This window comes from Eublepharis macularius, chromosome 15 (genome assembly GCF_028583425.1).
Source record: "Eublepharis macularius isolate TG4126 chromosome 15, MPM_Emac_v1.0, whole genome shotgun sequence".
Taxonomy (NCBI): domain Eukaryota; kingdom Metazoa; phylum Chordata; class Lepidosauria; order Squamata; family Eublepharidae; genus Eublepharis; species Eublepharis macularius.
Window position 1 is genome coordinate 46,385,022 of NC_072804.1, and position 15,915 is coordinate 46,400,936.

A 15,915-nucleotide genomic window follows, 5' to 3' on the forward strand; every position below is an offset into this window, starting at 1 on the left:
GCTGCCCCCGCATCGACGAACGGACTGTGCGGTGGAAATTTTACCAGGAGCCTCACTACCCAAAGGGAGGCTCTACCCCATGAGTCTCCATGAACGTGAAGAGCTCCGGAAATTCATCGACACCAACCTCCAACGAGGGTTCATCCGCCCAGCCTCTAGTTCCCACGCCGCTCCAGTTCTCTTCGTGAAAAAGAAGGATGGGGGACTTAGACTGTGCACGGATTTCCGAGGACTAAATGCAGTGTCCACCAACAACGCCTATCCTATACCGCTCATCCGAGACCTTCTCAACGTCGTGGCCCAAGGTAAGATCTTTACGAAATTAGATCTAAAAGATGCTTACTTCCACGTTCGTATCAAGGCAGGGGATGAGTGGAAAACCGCGTTTAATACGCCCCTCGGACAATATGAATACTTAGTTATGCCTTTTGGATTGACGGGAGCCCCGTCTGTATTCATGTCCATGATAAACGAAGTTTTACATGAATTTCTATACAAAGGGGTGGTGGTGTACCTTGATGATGTTTTAATTTATTCTAACACCGAGGAAGAACATGTTCAAATGGTACAAAAGGTCCTGGCCACCTTGATGAAGAATAAATTGCCCATCAAGTTGTCCAAATGTGAATTCCATAAAACCGAACTCACTTACCTTGGGTATTGCATCTCACAAGAGGGGTTGAAAATGGATCCAGCCAAAATACAGGCGATCCAAGATTGGCAAACACCCACCACCCGCAAAGAACTGCAATCCTTCCTGGGTTTTGCCAATTTCTATAGAGACTTCATCGCAAATTTCGCCCAAATCACACTCCCCTTAACAGAATTGCTGAAAACCAAAGATAAAGGGGACCAAGCCAAAAAACCCTCTGCTAAACTACAATGGACCCCCGATTGCCAAACGGCCTTCGAATGCCTTAAAAAGCAATTTGTAACGGAACCCATCCTCTCCCACCCCAACGAACAGTCCCCCTTCATAGTACAGGTCGACGCCAGCGATACGGCGATAGGGGGGGTTTTGCTGCAGAAGGGGGAGGATGGGAATTTGCGGCCTTGTGCATTCTTGTCTAGAAAGTTCTCAGAGGCAGAAAGGAATTGGAATGTGTGGGAGAAGGAGGCCTTTGCAGTGAAAGCAGCTCTCACAAACTGGAGGCATTGGCTGGAGGGGGCGAGATACCCTTTTGAGGTCTGGACAGATCATAAAAATTTGGAGGCCCTACGAAGCCCACGCAGACTGAATGCCAAGCAATTGCGGTGGGCGGAATTCTTTTCCAAGTTTAACTTCACCCTCAATTATCTCCCGGGCAAAACTAACTTTTTGGCGGACGCCCTGTCGCGCATGCCCCAACATAAAAGCAAACGGGCGGAGACTGTCGACACGGTCTTCTCGCCTAAGCAACTTGGGGGCGTGGTGACTACTCGCAGCCGTGCTAAGCAGGCCCTCCCGGCCGACCAAGAATGGAAATCGAAACTCAAAACTGAAGTGGAGAAGGAGGGGGATAAAGCTCCGCGAAACAAACTAACCCGATCCCCACAGGGGGATTGGCTAGCTGGGAGCAAGTTTTATGTCCCGGACAGCCTTAAGCTGGATGTCTTGCAGCGCTGTCATGATGCTCCCACTGCTGGACATTATGGGTACCTGAAAACTTTACACCTAGTTCAAAGACAATTCTGGTGGCCGGGCATGCGCAAAGACATTTCCCAATACGTTAGTTCCTGCCCTGTTTGCCTCAGCGCAAAAACCAGGAAAGGGAAACCTCCGGGCCTCCTGCAACCATTAGAAACGCCGAACAGGCCCTGGGAAGTAATCTCTATGGACTTTATCACTGATCTACCTCTTTCAAAAGGACACAATTGTATTTTAGTTGTGGTAGATCTATTCTCCAAACAAGCCCATTTTATCCCCTGTACTGCTATACCCTCCGCTCGAAAACTAGCGGATCTGTTTCTAAAACACATCGTAAAATTACATTCTTTTCCGTCCAAGGTGATTTCGGATCGCGGCGGACAGTTCGTTGCCAACTTCTGGCGGGAGCTTTTGAAAATGTTGAATATTGAACAAGGTATCAGTTCAAGCCACCACCCACAAACCGACGGACAATCTGAAAAAACTAACCAAATTTTAGAACAATTTCTTCGTTGCTACATTAATTTTCAACAAGATAATTGGGTGGACCTTCTTCCCCTAGCCGAATTCTCCTATAACAACAGTATACACGCTTCAACGGGAGAGGCTCCATTCAAAATTGTGTACGGGACTCACTTCGATCCCTTCCCGTTAGACGCACCCCCTCTCCATTCCTCTAAACTGCCAGATGTATCTTCATGGTGGGGGGAGGCGGCGCAGCAATGGACTCTTATTAAGAAACACCTCGAAAAAGCCAAACTGGATTACAAAAAATACGCAGATCGCCATCGTGTGGCCGAATGGGAATTACAACCTGGAGATCATGTGTATATTTCCACAAAAAACCTAAAGCTAGCTCAAACCAGCCGCAAACTCGCTCTAAAATTCCTGGGACCTTTTCCTGTGCGCAAAATAATAAATAAGGTGACTGTTGCTGTAACTTTACCTAAAAACCTGCGCCATGTGCATGATACGTTCCACGTCAGCCTTCTAAAGAGAGCTCCCACCGACAACAAATGGCACATAAGAGCTCCACCCATTCCAACTTTGATTGACGACCAAATACACTATGAGGTACAACAAATACTGGACTCTAAGCTCAAGCGAAACCAGCTTTTTTACCTCATTCGCTGGAAAGACTTTGATTCTGGTTACGATGAATGGGTGAATTCTGCACATGTTCATGCTCCTAGATTAACCAAAGCTTTTCATACTCGCTATCCATATAAGCCAAGGGGGGATCTATTTTAAGGGGGGCAGAATGTCAGGTCCAGTATATATCTAAACTGTACTGACTCCATTTTCTAATGCTTCTAGTGTTTAAGTGCTTTCTCCCCAGGTGCACCAGTTCCCAGGCAGCATTCCCACCAGAGGAGATTGTTATGTCTAACACCGTTCCACCAAGCATTGGCCTTGAAGGAGAGCAGCTTCCCAGGACTGAAAGATGTTGTTTTGAGAACTATGGGGGGAGGCTGTTCCAGATGGGTATTGTTACTCTGTATCCTATGCTTGCTCTTCATTGGTAACAATGATCATGTACCATCCTGAGTCTCCTATTCAGGACAGTGGACTATAATGGACCTTTTCTGCAATAAAGCTTCCTTTGCCAGACATTGGACTTATTCTTGCTTCTAAAGGGAATCTTGCAGAGAGTACCTTATTTAGCCACAGTCTGACAGGAGGAACATTAGATCAAGGGAGCCCCCTCTGGCAGTCTAGGGACATGGCAGCATAAAGAACATTGGGGGAAAAGAGAAAAGGCTCAAGTCTTTGGCGCTTTTTTTCCTGCAAAGGTTATGTTGTTGCTCAATAACATTCAACTCTATGAATGCACCCATTTTTACAACTTGGAGCAAAGGGGCTAACAGACTGAACTACGGGTCCTGGGTTTGAATCTCACTGACTTAAGCAGGTTGGTCTCTCTTCACCTCAGGCCCTTGCTTGAAATATGGGGAGATTAACACTGGCCTACCGTCAAAAGTTCTAGAACTGTAACAAGATAATCTATGTCAAGCATTTTGAACACGCTACAAAGCGCTCCATAAAAAGTATTGCCCTTGATGGCTGGGGCACAGTCACCTAATCCGTGTCCTCTGCATGGGCTAGAGGTTTCTCACAACCACCACTGCCTACTTTGACTCACAGCAGCTCTCAAGTGCCTCTTTGATATCATCTACTAGTGGTTTCCTTTTTTAACTGGAGATGCCAAGGTTTGAACTTGGGACCGTCTACATGCCAAGCAAATGCTCTAACACTGAGCCACGGCCCCTCCCCTTAAGAAGAACAGGCAAATCTGCCTTTACAGTCAGACCATTGGTCCATCAAAGTTATTATTGTTTGCTCTGATTGGAGGCATCTCTCCAGGGTCTTTCAAATCACCAATCACTCGCTCCTTTCAACTGGAGAATTCAAAAACAATACTTTCAGTACTCAACCTTCTTCACAAACATAATAGAAATAGTAATCTGCAAAACAACCCTATTAGGTTGGCCGGTATTATCCCCCCATATGGCGAGGGGAAGATGGAGAAACTGTGGCTTGCTTAAGGCTAGAAAGTTAGTAGCCAAGATAATAATTGAACTGGCAAAGTCCCAAATCACAGCGTATTCCCTTAAGCATATATACACACAAGAGCAAGAGTCCAATAGCACCTATGAGACTAACAAAACCTGTGGTAGGGTAGGCACTTTCGTGAGTCACAGCTCACTTCTTCAGATCACAAAAGCTCCTACCCTACCACAGGTTTTGTTAGTCTCATTGGTGTTATTGGACTCTTGCTCTTTTCTACTGCTACAGACAGACAAACACGGCTACTCATCTTGCTCTATACACACACACAGCTGCCTGCTTCTGAGTCAGACTGCTGGTCTGCTATTGTCTACTTTGAGAGGCAGCAGCTCTCCAGCATCTCCGGTCTTCCTATCATCTATTACCTGATCCTTTTAACTGGAGATGTCAGAGACTGAACCTGGGACCTTCTGCATGCAAAGCAGACGCTCTATCCGTGATACCCACAATATGGAGCACATAAGGCAACAAACACAGGAGTTAACACAGATGGCGGGGGGGGGGGGGACAGACGAGGGAGGCTGCAAGTGAGTTCACGTCATTCAGCTGAAGTGGTAGCACCCACCCGTCCTCATTGCTAGGAAACTGCATGCCATGAAAAGAGACGGCCTTTTGGAATCTACCCGTCCAAGAAAACCGCTTCATGCTCTCAAGTCAGCAAAGCTCATTCGCAAGGGTAAGATGGAAAACGTGGTATTTATACTGCAAACGTAAAATGCAAATTCATCTGCAGGTGAAGGACGCAGACGTACAGTAAGAGAGCAGCTGTGTGGATTCCATCACTTTGTGCAAACACCAGAATTTGACACCGGATGCAAAATTCAACATCCCGAGAAAAGTCAAGTTTCTGGCCCTTATGACTCTGAGTGTCAATTTATGCGGGATAAAGCCACAAGAGATGAGGACAGATTGGGACTGAAGGCAATATCCAGCAGGCAGGAGACGAGATTTTAGTGCCCCGAGTAGCCAACTGCTCCTCTGTTTAACCACGGAGTGCAGGCTGACTATGGAAAGGTAAAGAAATGTAGGCCAAATTTGAATCAATTTAGATCAGAAGCAGAATCCAGGTTCCATGGTGATAAATTTTGGATTTGCTTTAATTTAGTAGAGAGGCAGAATCCGGTCTCCACTGCGATTGGATTTGCTTTAATTGCCATTTGGATTTGCTTTAATTTAGTATAGAGGCAGAATCCGGTCTCCGTTGTGATACATTTTGGATCTGCTTTTCTTTAGTATAGATTACGCCATAGCCTTGAGGGAGAGACATTCATGAAGGGAAATGGCAAGCAGAAAGGAGGTGGAGGGCAACCAGGGTGATGGGAACTCGCTGGAAATTGAGATGCAGTGGATTCTGGAGCAGAGCCAATGGCACACCAAAGAGTCAGGATGAAGTCAGGGGAAGCTGTTTATTACTGGGACTGAGGGGGAACAGAGAAGCAGGACACGGCTGGCAAGTGTCCGAGGCAGAACGAGACAGGGGCGGCATAAACGGGAGCTGTGCGGGAGGAGGTTTATGGTTAGGGTCAAGGTCTAAAGGGCATCTGAGGCTGAAGTATGGTCAGTGGAGAGTTGCATACGATACCTCACACAGATCCTGTGCGGAGGCAGAAGCAAAAGGAGGAAAGAAAGAGACGCATGAAGCTCCACTCGCGCTCATAGCCCAAAAGAAGAAAGCGAAGGGGGATCCGGCCCTGAGGGGTCTTCCTGCCCAGGTCTCTCTCTTGTTTGGAATGCAAGCAGCATCGCCAACTCTTTTTTCGCCAGCCTTATCTGAACGTCCTTGAAAAGCAGTCTGGCACATAGAAATTGCGCATGGGGAATGTTTCCCACCCACCCCACAAAGCAACCTTTTCAACTGGGAAATTTGGTTGTGTCAGGCAAGAATGGCACGATACAGCGAAACCCACAGCTGCTGTCAACACACAGTTCAGGTGTCCTAAATGCTACCATGGGATTGGGGATTAAACCAACATTTGCTGTTTACGGCAGTGCTCTCCAAACCCATGGATTGGGACCCTTGGGAGGGCCATCGAGCCTCACCAGCAGGAAAATTATTTTTTCTGCTTTTTGGAAAGATTTTCAGACAGCGTGCATGCACAACAGCCAGGAGGGCACCACCTAGCTCTCTCTGCACATATGTAGAGAGAAACAGCAGGCTGGCAAAATAAGATCATTTGGCGTAGGTTTGCTTTTTTGAAAGGCAGGGCCCCTCCTCTTCCTGTCATGCGACTCTGATGTATCTAACTTCCTGTCCCATGCTTGCAACTCAGCAGGCTTCATGCTGTTCACTGGGAGTTTAAAGGAAAAGGTGAGAAGGAAAGTTTGAAACCCCCCCGCCCAAAGAGAGCAATGGCCATGAAGAGGCAGGTTGCAATTCTCTCCTGCAACCCCTCTCTTTGTAACGGCTGCTCTCTGCTTTGCCCAGGCCTCCAAATTAGGCCTGACTGATGGAGGCACCATTCTTCCTAGTGGGGCCCACCAGGTCCAGTGAGCCAAGACACGGACCGCCTGCCCCGTCTGTGCCTCTGACACATCCTTGGCTTGTCAACCCCTGCCGTAAATTTGCACCAGATTCCGGCTGCCCCCCACCCCACCCCCCAAGACTCGTCTGGCCCAAGCCAGTGGCACTCTTACACCAAGCTGATGATGAGGATCACAGTGGAGACGCTCTGGCCCTGCACTTGCTCTGACAACTGCTCGGAAAGCCTCGAGGTCAGGCTGCCTGCAAGACATACGAGGGACACCGAGTCAAGCAACTGCCAGACGCACCTTTCTTTCCCCACATTTCCGAGCGGCCAGCCTGGGACCGGGGAAGGCAAAAGGCTGGATCCCTCAGCTCCCGCTTCTCGTGGGAGGGAATGGCCAGGTGCTAACCTGAAGGATGCATGGCGTGGGACGTCCCCTCGCCGTCGGGTAACGTGGGGATTGTGGGCTCAGCATGGGGGGCTCTCCAGCTCAGTGTGCGTTTTCGGCGGCGCAGCCCAGACAACAGCCCCCTCGGCTCCTTTCCATGGCAGCTCTCTTCTAGCAAGGCCTTCTCTGCCTGGACCAGGGCCAATTCTGCAACAGCCAAGGAGGATAGGTGGAGCTGGGGGTGACGGTCACTACTGCCACATTATCTATGGCTCTTGCGTCCACTGCATGCACACCCCTATCTCCTCATGCACATGTAAATGGGCCAAATTCAGAGCCACTCCCAACAGTACTACACTCCCTTTCACTGCGGGAGGAAAGGGGGACTCCGTGGACCTTGCAAGGCATAAAAGGGAATCTAAGGTGCCAACCTCTGAAAGCACAGCTCCAAGAGAGGAGTGCTGTGTCACAACCTTTCGCTCTACATACCCAAGTGCTGAAAGTATTCTTCAACCCCACTCCAAGCATTTTTTTCGATGAGTGCTTTCACTAGGTTCCAAGGCTGTTTCCGATACCGAATTTCAGAGGAGACTCTACAAGAGAAGAACAAAGTCGGGTCTGATTGAGATGCTCTGGATTTCTCCAAGGGATTGCGGGAAACCAGAAAAGAACCACGGGGTATGCAATGCCATGTAAACCAAGTCAAACCACTGGTTCATTTCAGTATTTTCTGTTGTCCGGGGCTTCAGGAAGTCTATCCCAAATAGCTTCGTGAAATCCTTTAAACTGCAGAAAACAGGGCGTACATTCGAGGCCTTCTGCATGTAAGACAAGCAGTTTAATACCATTAAGTTGTGGACACCCCCCCCACACACACACACACTTCCCCAAAGCATGGAGTGGACACCAGGCTCCACTTTGTTTGGCTTGGAACTTGGAGAGTGTCGTTTGTGACATTGTCTGTTCTGAAGGCAGACGACGGGATAGTCCTCCATGCAGAATACACTGAGAACTGTTTCTGCTCTAACATTTTCATTGGCCACTCCTGCTTTACGAAAAAGGCTTCCACAAGATGTAAAACCCCCAAACTTGCGGAGTTTCCAAGGCTCTGTAAATTCTTACGGTGGCTTGTGAATGGAGGCCAGTTATTTACGATGGGCTTGCTCTATACTTGTTGTTAACATTGCATTTTTGTGAAATGAGGTTTTAGCTGGTTTTAATGAGATAAACCACTGAGTCCTGCCGAGTGAGAGAAAACAGGGATATACATGAATGAATGGATAAATAAATATTCACAGCACACTGTTTGCCTTAGAGCCAAATTAGACATTCGTTTTTTCCCCCAGAACCAATTTGGATTCCCTGCAGCCACACAGCAGCTGTGGGGAATAGCTATTAAAAAATAAAAAGGAGCCCCTGTTTGGACTCAGAACACTGCCAAAGGGGTAGGAGGGCTCTTATCTTCCCCCGCAAGCTATTTTCCTGCAATGGGAGGAGAATTTATTTTCCATTTTTTGCTGCACCACAAGCACAGAGTACTGCATGAGAAGCAGTAAAAAGGGGAAAGAAACCCACCCCCCTCACCAGAGCTCCTTCAGTGCAGGAAAATGGCTGGAGGGTAGAGACGAGCCCTTCCTCCTCCCGGGGCAGCACTGCAAAACCACACGGGCTCTGATTTATTTTTTAAAAGTCATTTCCTGCAGCTGCTGTGTGGCTGAAGGGAACCTGGATCCAACCGGTTTTTCAAAAGCAAATGTCTTGTTCGGCCCTTAAAGCAAAATGAACTGCAGTCAAGCGCACCTAAATGCACTTCCTTCAACAGTCAGCAGGTGGCAGAAGACTTCCATTGCAAAGAATGCTCCAGTTTAGGGAAGAAACGGTAGAACAGCAGCAATCCTAGTGCAAGAGAAATTGCAGGGATATAAGAGGTATTTATTTATTTTTATTTACTTCATTTATGCCCTGGCCAATGGGGACCCAGAGCAGCTTATATCATTCTCCTGTCCTCCATTTATCCTCCCAACAACCCTGTGAGGTAGGTGAGGCTGAGAATGTGTATATTCTGTAACAAGTTTTGGCAGGCTCTGAATCCCCAGGAACTGAAACCTGTGGGGTAAAGCACTACAACTCCCAGGAGGCACTTCTCTTAAAACTGCAGGCATATATTCTAGTCCTAGTACATCCTGATTAACTGAGTAATATGTTTCCGCTTGCTGCTGAAGCAGCACAGTGTGACTGGCCCAAGGTCAGCTAGCGGGCTTCCAGGCAGAGCGGGAATTTGAACCTGGGTCTCCCAGATCCTAGATTTGCAGGCCTCCTGCCGAACAACAAGGGGAAAGAGAATGCATCTCACAAAATCAGAAAAGCTCCAACACAATTAAGTCTGTTAAATCTTAAGGGCCACAGGATCCTCTGGTTGCTTTGGCTTCAAGACTTTTCATGATGGAGTTAGATGCCAAGAGGAAAGGTGATCCCTGTCCTCCGCTAGCACAAGGTGGTCCTAAAATAGGCGTTGAGAAGTGGGGGGGCAATACCTGAGCCGTGCTTTGCTCTTAGCCACCGAAGTGATGCAGTACCGATGCGCCGTGTAGAAGTAGTCCTGGTAGGGGATGCCTTGCGTTATCACTTCAGAGTCGACCACGCAACTCCCGTTTTTTGAACTGGCACGGAACAGAGTCTGACAACCCAGTAAAAGGAAGCATGGGGTGGGGGGAGATGAAAAAGAGGAGTGAGTTTTGTGCATGCTCACACCTGCCACCGCCCTGTCACTGACACACCCTGCTGGGCAACGCCATATTCCCCCATAAACCAACCCTTCCTTTTCTACACTTTTCACAACCAAACTACAGACACGAATACAGGATCAAATGTCCCAGCGCTGATTCTATCGGTTACGAAATAACTATTGACTATGGTTTTGCACAATAAACTGTTCTAAGGAACGTATGAAAATAAGGAGCCCCGCTGGGTCAGATGAGTGGTCTACCTAGTTCAGCAACGTCATTCGCAGAGCAGACAACCGGTTACCCCACAGGGGCAATCAAAGGTCTTCCCCCCTGAAGTTGCCTCCTGGTATGCACGTCTACTGCCTCTGACTAGGAGCTAAGCTACAAGAGATGAATTACATGAAGACGCGCATGTGAAAGGCATTGCAATGTTACCCGGGAAGCTGAGTTTTAAAAAAGATTGGAAAGCTCTGACAATTTCCCCTCTCTACAGAGCCAGGGGAGATGCTCCTAAGAGGGTTTGTCAATTTCCTCTTTGCCTCCAGAAGGCTCTGTCAGTTTCAGCTCCCCTTCTAGGAGGTGGAGGAGTGATCTTTTCTGCTCTGTAGAGAGGGGAAATTGACAAAGCCTTCCGATCTCTTTTAAAACTCAGCTTCCCGGCTAACATTACAACTCCCTTCACATGTACGTCCTCGTGTAATTTGTCTCTGGTAGCTTATCTCTATGAAAGTTCCCTTTAGTTGTCACGGCTAATAGCCGCTGATGGACCTCTCTTCCATGAATCTGTCTAATCCCCTTTTAAAGCTACGTCCACTCACAGCCATCCCTAAAGTAATGGCCAAAACAGCTCCCTTCAAACATGTGCCTTCTCCATATTTGTTCCTTATCTTGGAAAAGTTGCTTTCGCGCACCCACACCTGAGTCTCCACCACGGTGGCAGCCTTGGGTCCCAGAGGGTTGGTGATGGGGATGGTGTAGGACATGACCCGACTTTGGTGGCACTTGTTGTCGCCATTCCACGAAGTCAGCCTCACATCTAGGGAGAAATGGGACACATCCAAGCGAGATTCCTTACGCAACACAAAGCACAAGGGTCTGTCCTGAGTTTTCAGGAAGGGGTGGGATGGTTTGACCCACAAACGAATAAAACGGTCCTTCCGGAATTCGTCCGGGCAGAAGACAAATTGTTGAGCTACACCTGACTACGATTAGGAAGCAAAATCCAAGCGGTCACCCCTTTTGATATATGAGCATCACTGGAATCTTCTGAAGACGCCTTAATAGTCTCACCGGCACTGCAAGTTGCTCTGCTAATGAGATGGAGCCTGCTAGCAAACACCTGGGTAAAGCACCAGGGACTCAAATACCAAAGTGATCTCTTCTGACCGAGGTTTGGTGTGTGTGTGTGTGTTTGTGCATAATGTCTTAATTATTCCTGCAGCTTTGATCTTGAGGCCCGAAGCTTTGCAAATCAAGCAGAATTCTTCATGTGGCTGCCTCCGTAACGGGACTAATACTGCTGTTCAGTTTTTTGAAATATAAAGCCACTCATTATAGAGATTTCGAAACAGCGATCTTCCAGCTTTCCAGACCTAGGGCCCACTGAGAGCCAAGCTACAAGAGACAAATTACATGAGGACATGCACATGAAGGGAGTCACAATGTTAGCTGGGAAGATGAGTTTTAAAAGAGATCGGAAGGCTTTGTCAATTTCCCCTCTCTACAGAGCCACCAAAGATCACTCCTCAGAGGATTTGTTAATTTCCTCTTTGCCTCTGGAAGGCTCTGTCAGTTTCACCTCCCCTTCTAGGAGGATAAGAGGAAATAAACCCTCTGAGGAGCAATCTTCTCTGGCTCTGTAGAGAGGGGAAATTGACAAAGCCTTTCGATCTCTTTTAAAACTCAGCTTCCCAGCTAACATTGTGACTCCTTCACGCGCATGTCCTCGTGTAATTCGTCTCTTGTAGCTTTGCTCTGAGCTACAAGAATCCTTTCTGCAGCCACCTCGCCTTGCTATCCTGCCACTGTTTTCAGCAAGCAGGCAAAGAGAGGAATGGCACCCTTGCTCTCTACACAGCAGATCCTTCCAAAAGACACCCCTTCAAAAAAGAAAGGGCAACTCTATAAGGGGCCTTTGATAGGACAACTCCCACAGGAGGAAATGCCTTCAAGGCTCCCCCATTTCCCATTACCTGTGAACTTGCGCTGGTTGAAAAAATTATGTATGAACGGGGAATCACTGAAGAGCATCTGCTGAAGCCTCTCCGCTCCCATGTGGTAAACGGCGTTAATGAGGAGCCGCCCTGGCAGGTCCGAGAAGAAGGCATCCACTTCGGCTGGGGGAGAAACAGAGAGAATTAAAGGCTGTTGGGTTACGTCGAGGTCGGGGAGGGGAATCAGTGGAGTGGTCGGAGCAGGGTGTGGGACGGAGGCTGTTCTCACCTTCATCCTGTGTGGAAGAGGAGGAATTGCTCATGTCAGTAGGAAGCTCCTCGCTGGGAACCGGGTCCCCCTCCAGGGGGGGTGCCAGTGGCCCTGGTGGGATGTCTTCTCTGAGGGGTTCCGTTGTTGAGGTCACTGTGTGGCTGGACGAGGCATCTACCTGGCTGTCCGTGTTTTCCTCTGGGTCCTCTGCCAGCTGGAGCAGAAAATTAAGGGGGCTGTATTACTACACACTGGAGTTGGAGATTATTTTGGACCCCCTAAGAAAATCTGCTCAAAATTCTCCTGCCCAGATTCTGGTGGCAAACATTCTGGGGATGCAGGGAGAGTTTGGGACTTAGCGTCAGCAGAACAGGCAGTGATGGCCCACCACGGACAGTGCTCTGAGAGAGGGCACAGAGTAAAAGCTGTTCCTTCAAAATGTCTGACATGAAATAGCCCTCACAGGCCGCTGCCTGACCACCGACATGCAGAAGCAGTTAGAATTTGACCGTACCCCATTTGTGAGTTGTGATTAGATAGTGGAGGCAAGGAGGGTAACTGTTGTCAGGGAACATCTTACCAACTGCCCACCATCTCAGGTATGGCTTTTTTTCCTCTCCTGTCTTTCTACAGATATATGAGCTGAGCAAACTCTTGGGCTCCAGCCAAAGGACAAGAACCAAAAGGGCTCTTGGTCCTTTGTCTCTTAGTCTGTGGCTTGCAGCCTGCGCCTTCAACTGAGCCAGCCCCTGCCTCCAATACCAACACGATTATTCACTGTTGCCTTCTTAGTTTATTGGTTTGTTTATATTTTTTTTTCTATTACTGTAAGCTGCTTTTGGTCCCTTAGGGGAGAAAAACAGGATACAAATAATAATTTAAAAATTAGCAAAAGTGATCTCTCTTCCCGTTCCCATCTTTCAGTTTCACTCCCCGTTGCAATTGCTTGACCAGCAGCTTCCTCCTCTCCATATCCAGTGCAGAAGAGCAGGTTGGCTCCTCATGGAAACGACGTCTGTCCCTCCCCGAGACCTGCGCAGACTAGATTTGACCACACCCTCTGCTTCCCTGTCTATAACAGTGGGAACAACCCAAATTCTCCAACTAAACTAAACTATTATCCAACTAAACTAAAACTCTACATGCAACAATATAGACAACACGCAATGCAACAACAGCCAATTACACCCCCCAATTACACCCCCCAATTACGGTAGCCCCATTCACAAATTACAGTGAATGCACATACAATCCGTGTACGGTGTACACTTGATTTTTAATATGTGCATTGAGTAATTCTCCGGCTACATTCAACACATGTACAGCTGAACATATGATTTAAGCCCCATATTTCTCCAGGTATTGGTCCCTGCTTTCATTTATAAAGCAAACATGTGTTGGCTCTTTGTTACAAACAGGTGTACATGCGTTCCCTGGAACACGTGAGCAGGGCTAGTACGTTGGTTTGGGGCAGCAGAGTTTGGGAGGGTTATCAGCACCCCGTTGCAGTCCCCCCCTTCTGGAACCTCGAGGCTCTCACCGAGGTGGTCCCATCGCTACTGCTGGCCAGCGAGTTGATGCTCTGACTGGTGTCCCTTTTGTCCAACAGGGGACTGGAATCCAGCTTGAGGTCTGTGCTGCAGCGAGAAGTCAAGTCACTGAGGTCGATGACGTCCCCAATCTCTTTGGGGCTTCTGTTAGAAGCAAGAGCAGAGAAAGGCAGAGGAGAGGTGAGGGAGGAAAGAAATCTCTGGACGATCAGAGCCAATATTAAAAATGGAGAGAATGCACGTGCACACAAAAACACACTTATGGACATACAAAGCTGCCTTACACCATATCAGACCTTTGGTCCATCTGGGTCAGTATTGTTTACTCAGACTGGCAGTGGCTCTCTGGGTTCTCATGTGGAGGTTTTTCACATCTCCTACGGCCTGATCTTTTAAACTGGAGATGCTGGGGATTGAACCTGGGACCTTCCACACGCCAAGAAGATGCTCTGCCACTGAGCTACGGCCTCACATCCATTCAGGGCTTTTTTTCAGCTGGAACGCGGTGGAACGGATTTCCGGCACCTCTTGAAAATGGTCACGTGGCCGGTGGCCCCGCCTCCTGATCGCCAGACAGAGGGGAGTTTAGATTGCCCTCCGCACGGCCACCGGCCACGTGACCATTTTCGTGGAGGGCGATTTAAACTTTAAAAAACTCCCCCCTTGTTCCAGCTGACCCAAAGTGACATCATTATGTGGTCCTGAGTTCCATCACTGAGTTCCACCACCTCTTTTCCCAGAAAAAAAGCCCTGCATATATCAGCACTCACCAGGTTTTATGGAGGACAGAGTTTGGGGGAGGTCTACCTGTACCCCAGTGTCAGACTAGGAACTGAGATCCCGACATAAGATATAATCCAGTGACAATTTGCTTGGATGGGGTGTATTGATTCAGCATTCCTGATCCCTAAAACCTAGACATGCCAAACGCACAAGCTCAAGACCGGTTGCAAGTTTTTACAACTCCATGAGCAGAAGATGTACAGCCCCTCCTGTACCGTTTTCTAATTTTTGCAATCCAGTTTTTCCATTGCTACATCTTTTAATGGTTTTGATTTGCATTGCTTTCAGATTCTGCGGTCCAGTCTTACAGTCCTGTTGCATTGCTTATTAGAGGTCTCATCCTACTATTCGCATTGATTTATACTGGCTTACATTACGTAATCCGCCTTGAGTCTCGGGGAGAAAAGGTGGACTATAAATGAAGTAAATAAATAAATAAAAACAAAGATCACTGTCTTGAGTCTAGAGTCAAAAGCCAGGAGATAAACATTTCAAGATAAAGTGGGCTTAACTGATAAAACTGAGGCCAACGTTTTTTTATCATGGCTTGATCACTGAGAGGAAGGGATAGAATGCCTTCCTCAGCCACATCTGGACCATGCCTTGCTATGTGCACCAGGACTAACATCTCTGGCTTCATTTTCTGCAATCTCTAGTTCAGAGGAACTCAGGTAGAAGGGATAGGAAAAGGACTTTGAAGAGCAGCTGCCAGTCACTGTCGCTAACACGGCACCCCTAAGCAGAATCACACCATTCTAAGCCCATTCACTGGTGGTGCAGTGTAAGGCACCATCAGCCCGACTCAGTATAACGTTGTCCCATAAATCCCTCCAGCCTCGGACATCCTGATTATATCTATCTGCACTTGAGTCAAGTCAGGGAGACCGTGGAATGTGCACACACAGTAAAGCTTACCCCAAGCCGTTGATCTCATCAATGGGAGAGACGTAATCGTCATCTTCGCTGGTGAGGCCAAGCTCGGAGCCGTAGCATTGGTGGACGATGTGCCAGAGCTCCCGGGGCGACAGTGTCTGGGGAGAGGAAAGGGCATCAAGGGAGAGGCAGAGAAGAGGCACCGTGGGATGACTGGCATGAAGGCCATCCATGCTCCGATCTAGAACCCAATGGGATCAAGATAGGCTCCCCTGGGTCACTACACGAAACCCCCAGTGGTCAAACTACAGCCAGGAGAATGAAACTAATCCAGATCTCAAGAGCAACTCAAATGTCAGCTTTATAACATGATCCATCTAATAAAGTGACTAGGTGCATTCAAAGATATCATGAAGTGCTCAATAGTACAAAAGACAATTCCCAAATTCATGAATGGATTAATAAATACAATAAATATCACTCATCAATAGATGCAGTACAATAAATATCA

The 15,915-nt window shown here is 48.0% G+C and overlaps 1 protein-coding gene across 3 annotated transcripts in view; it reads right to left on the minus strand.

Moving 5' to 3' along the window:
• GRAMD1A (GRAM domain containing 1A) overlaps positions 1 to 15,915 on the minus strand; it is a 54,337-nt gene that overhangs the window by 6,248 nt on the left and 32,174 nt on the right. For all 3 annotated transcript variants that reach the window (XM_054999214.1, XM_054999215.1, XM_054999216.1), the window contains 9 exons: positions 15,447 to 15,562; positions 13,739 to 13,892; positions 12,217 to 12,412; positions 11,967 to 12,110; positions 10,692 to 10,810; positions 9,583 to 9,725; positions 7,538 to 7,641; positions 7,070 to 7,255; positions 6,830 to 6,917 (listed from right to left, as the gene is read on the minus strand). In XM_054999214.1, the coding sequence (XP_054855189.1) occupies positions 6,830 to 6,917; positions 7,070 to 7,255; positions 7,538 to 7,641; positions 9,583 to 9,725; positions 10,692 to 10,810; positions 11,967 to 12,110; positions 12,217 to 12,412; positions 13,739 to 13,892; positions 15,447 to 15,562 (1,250 nt within the window). The remainder of the gene's footprint in view (positions 1 to 6,829; positions 6,918 to 7,069; positions 7,256 to 7,537; positions 7,642 to 9,582; positions 9,726 to 10,691; positions 10,811 to 11,966; positions 12,111 to 12,216; positions 12,413 to 13,738; positions 13,893 to 15,446; positions 15,563 to 15,915) is intronic.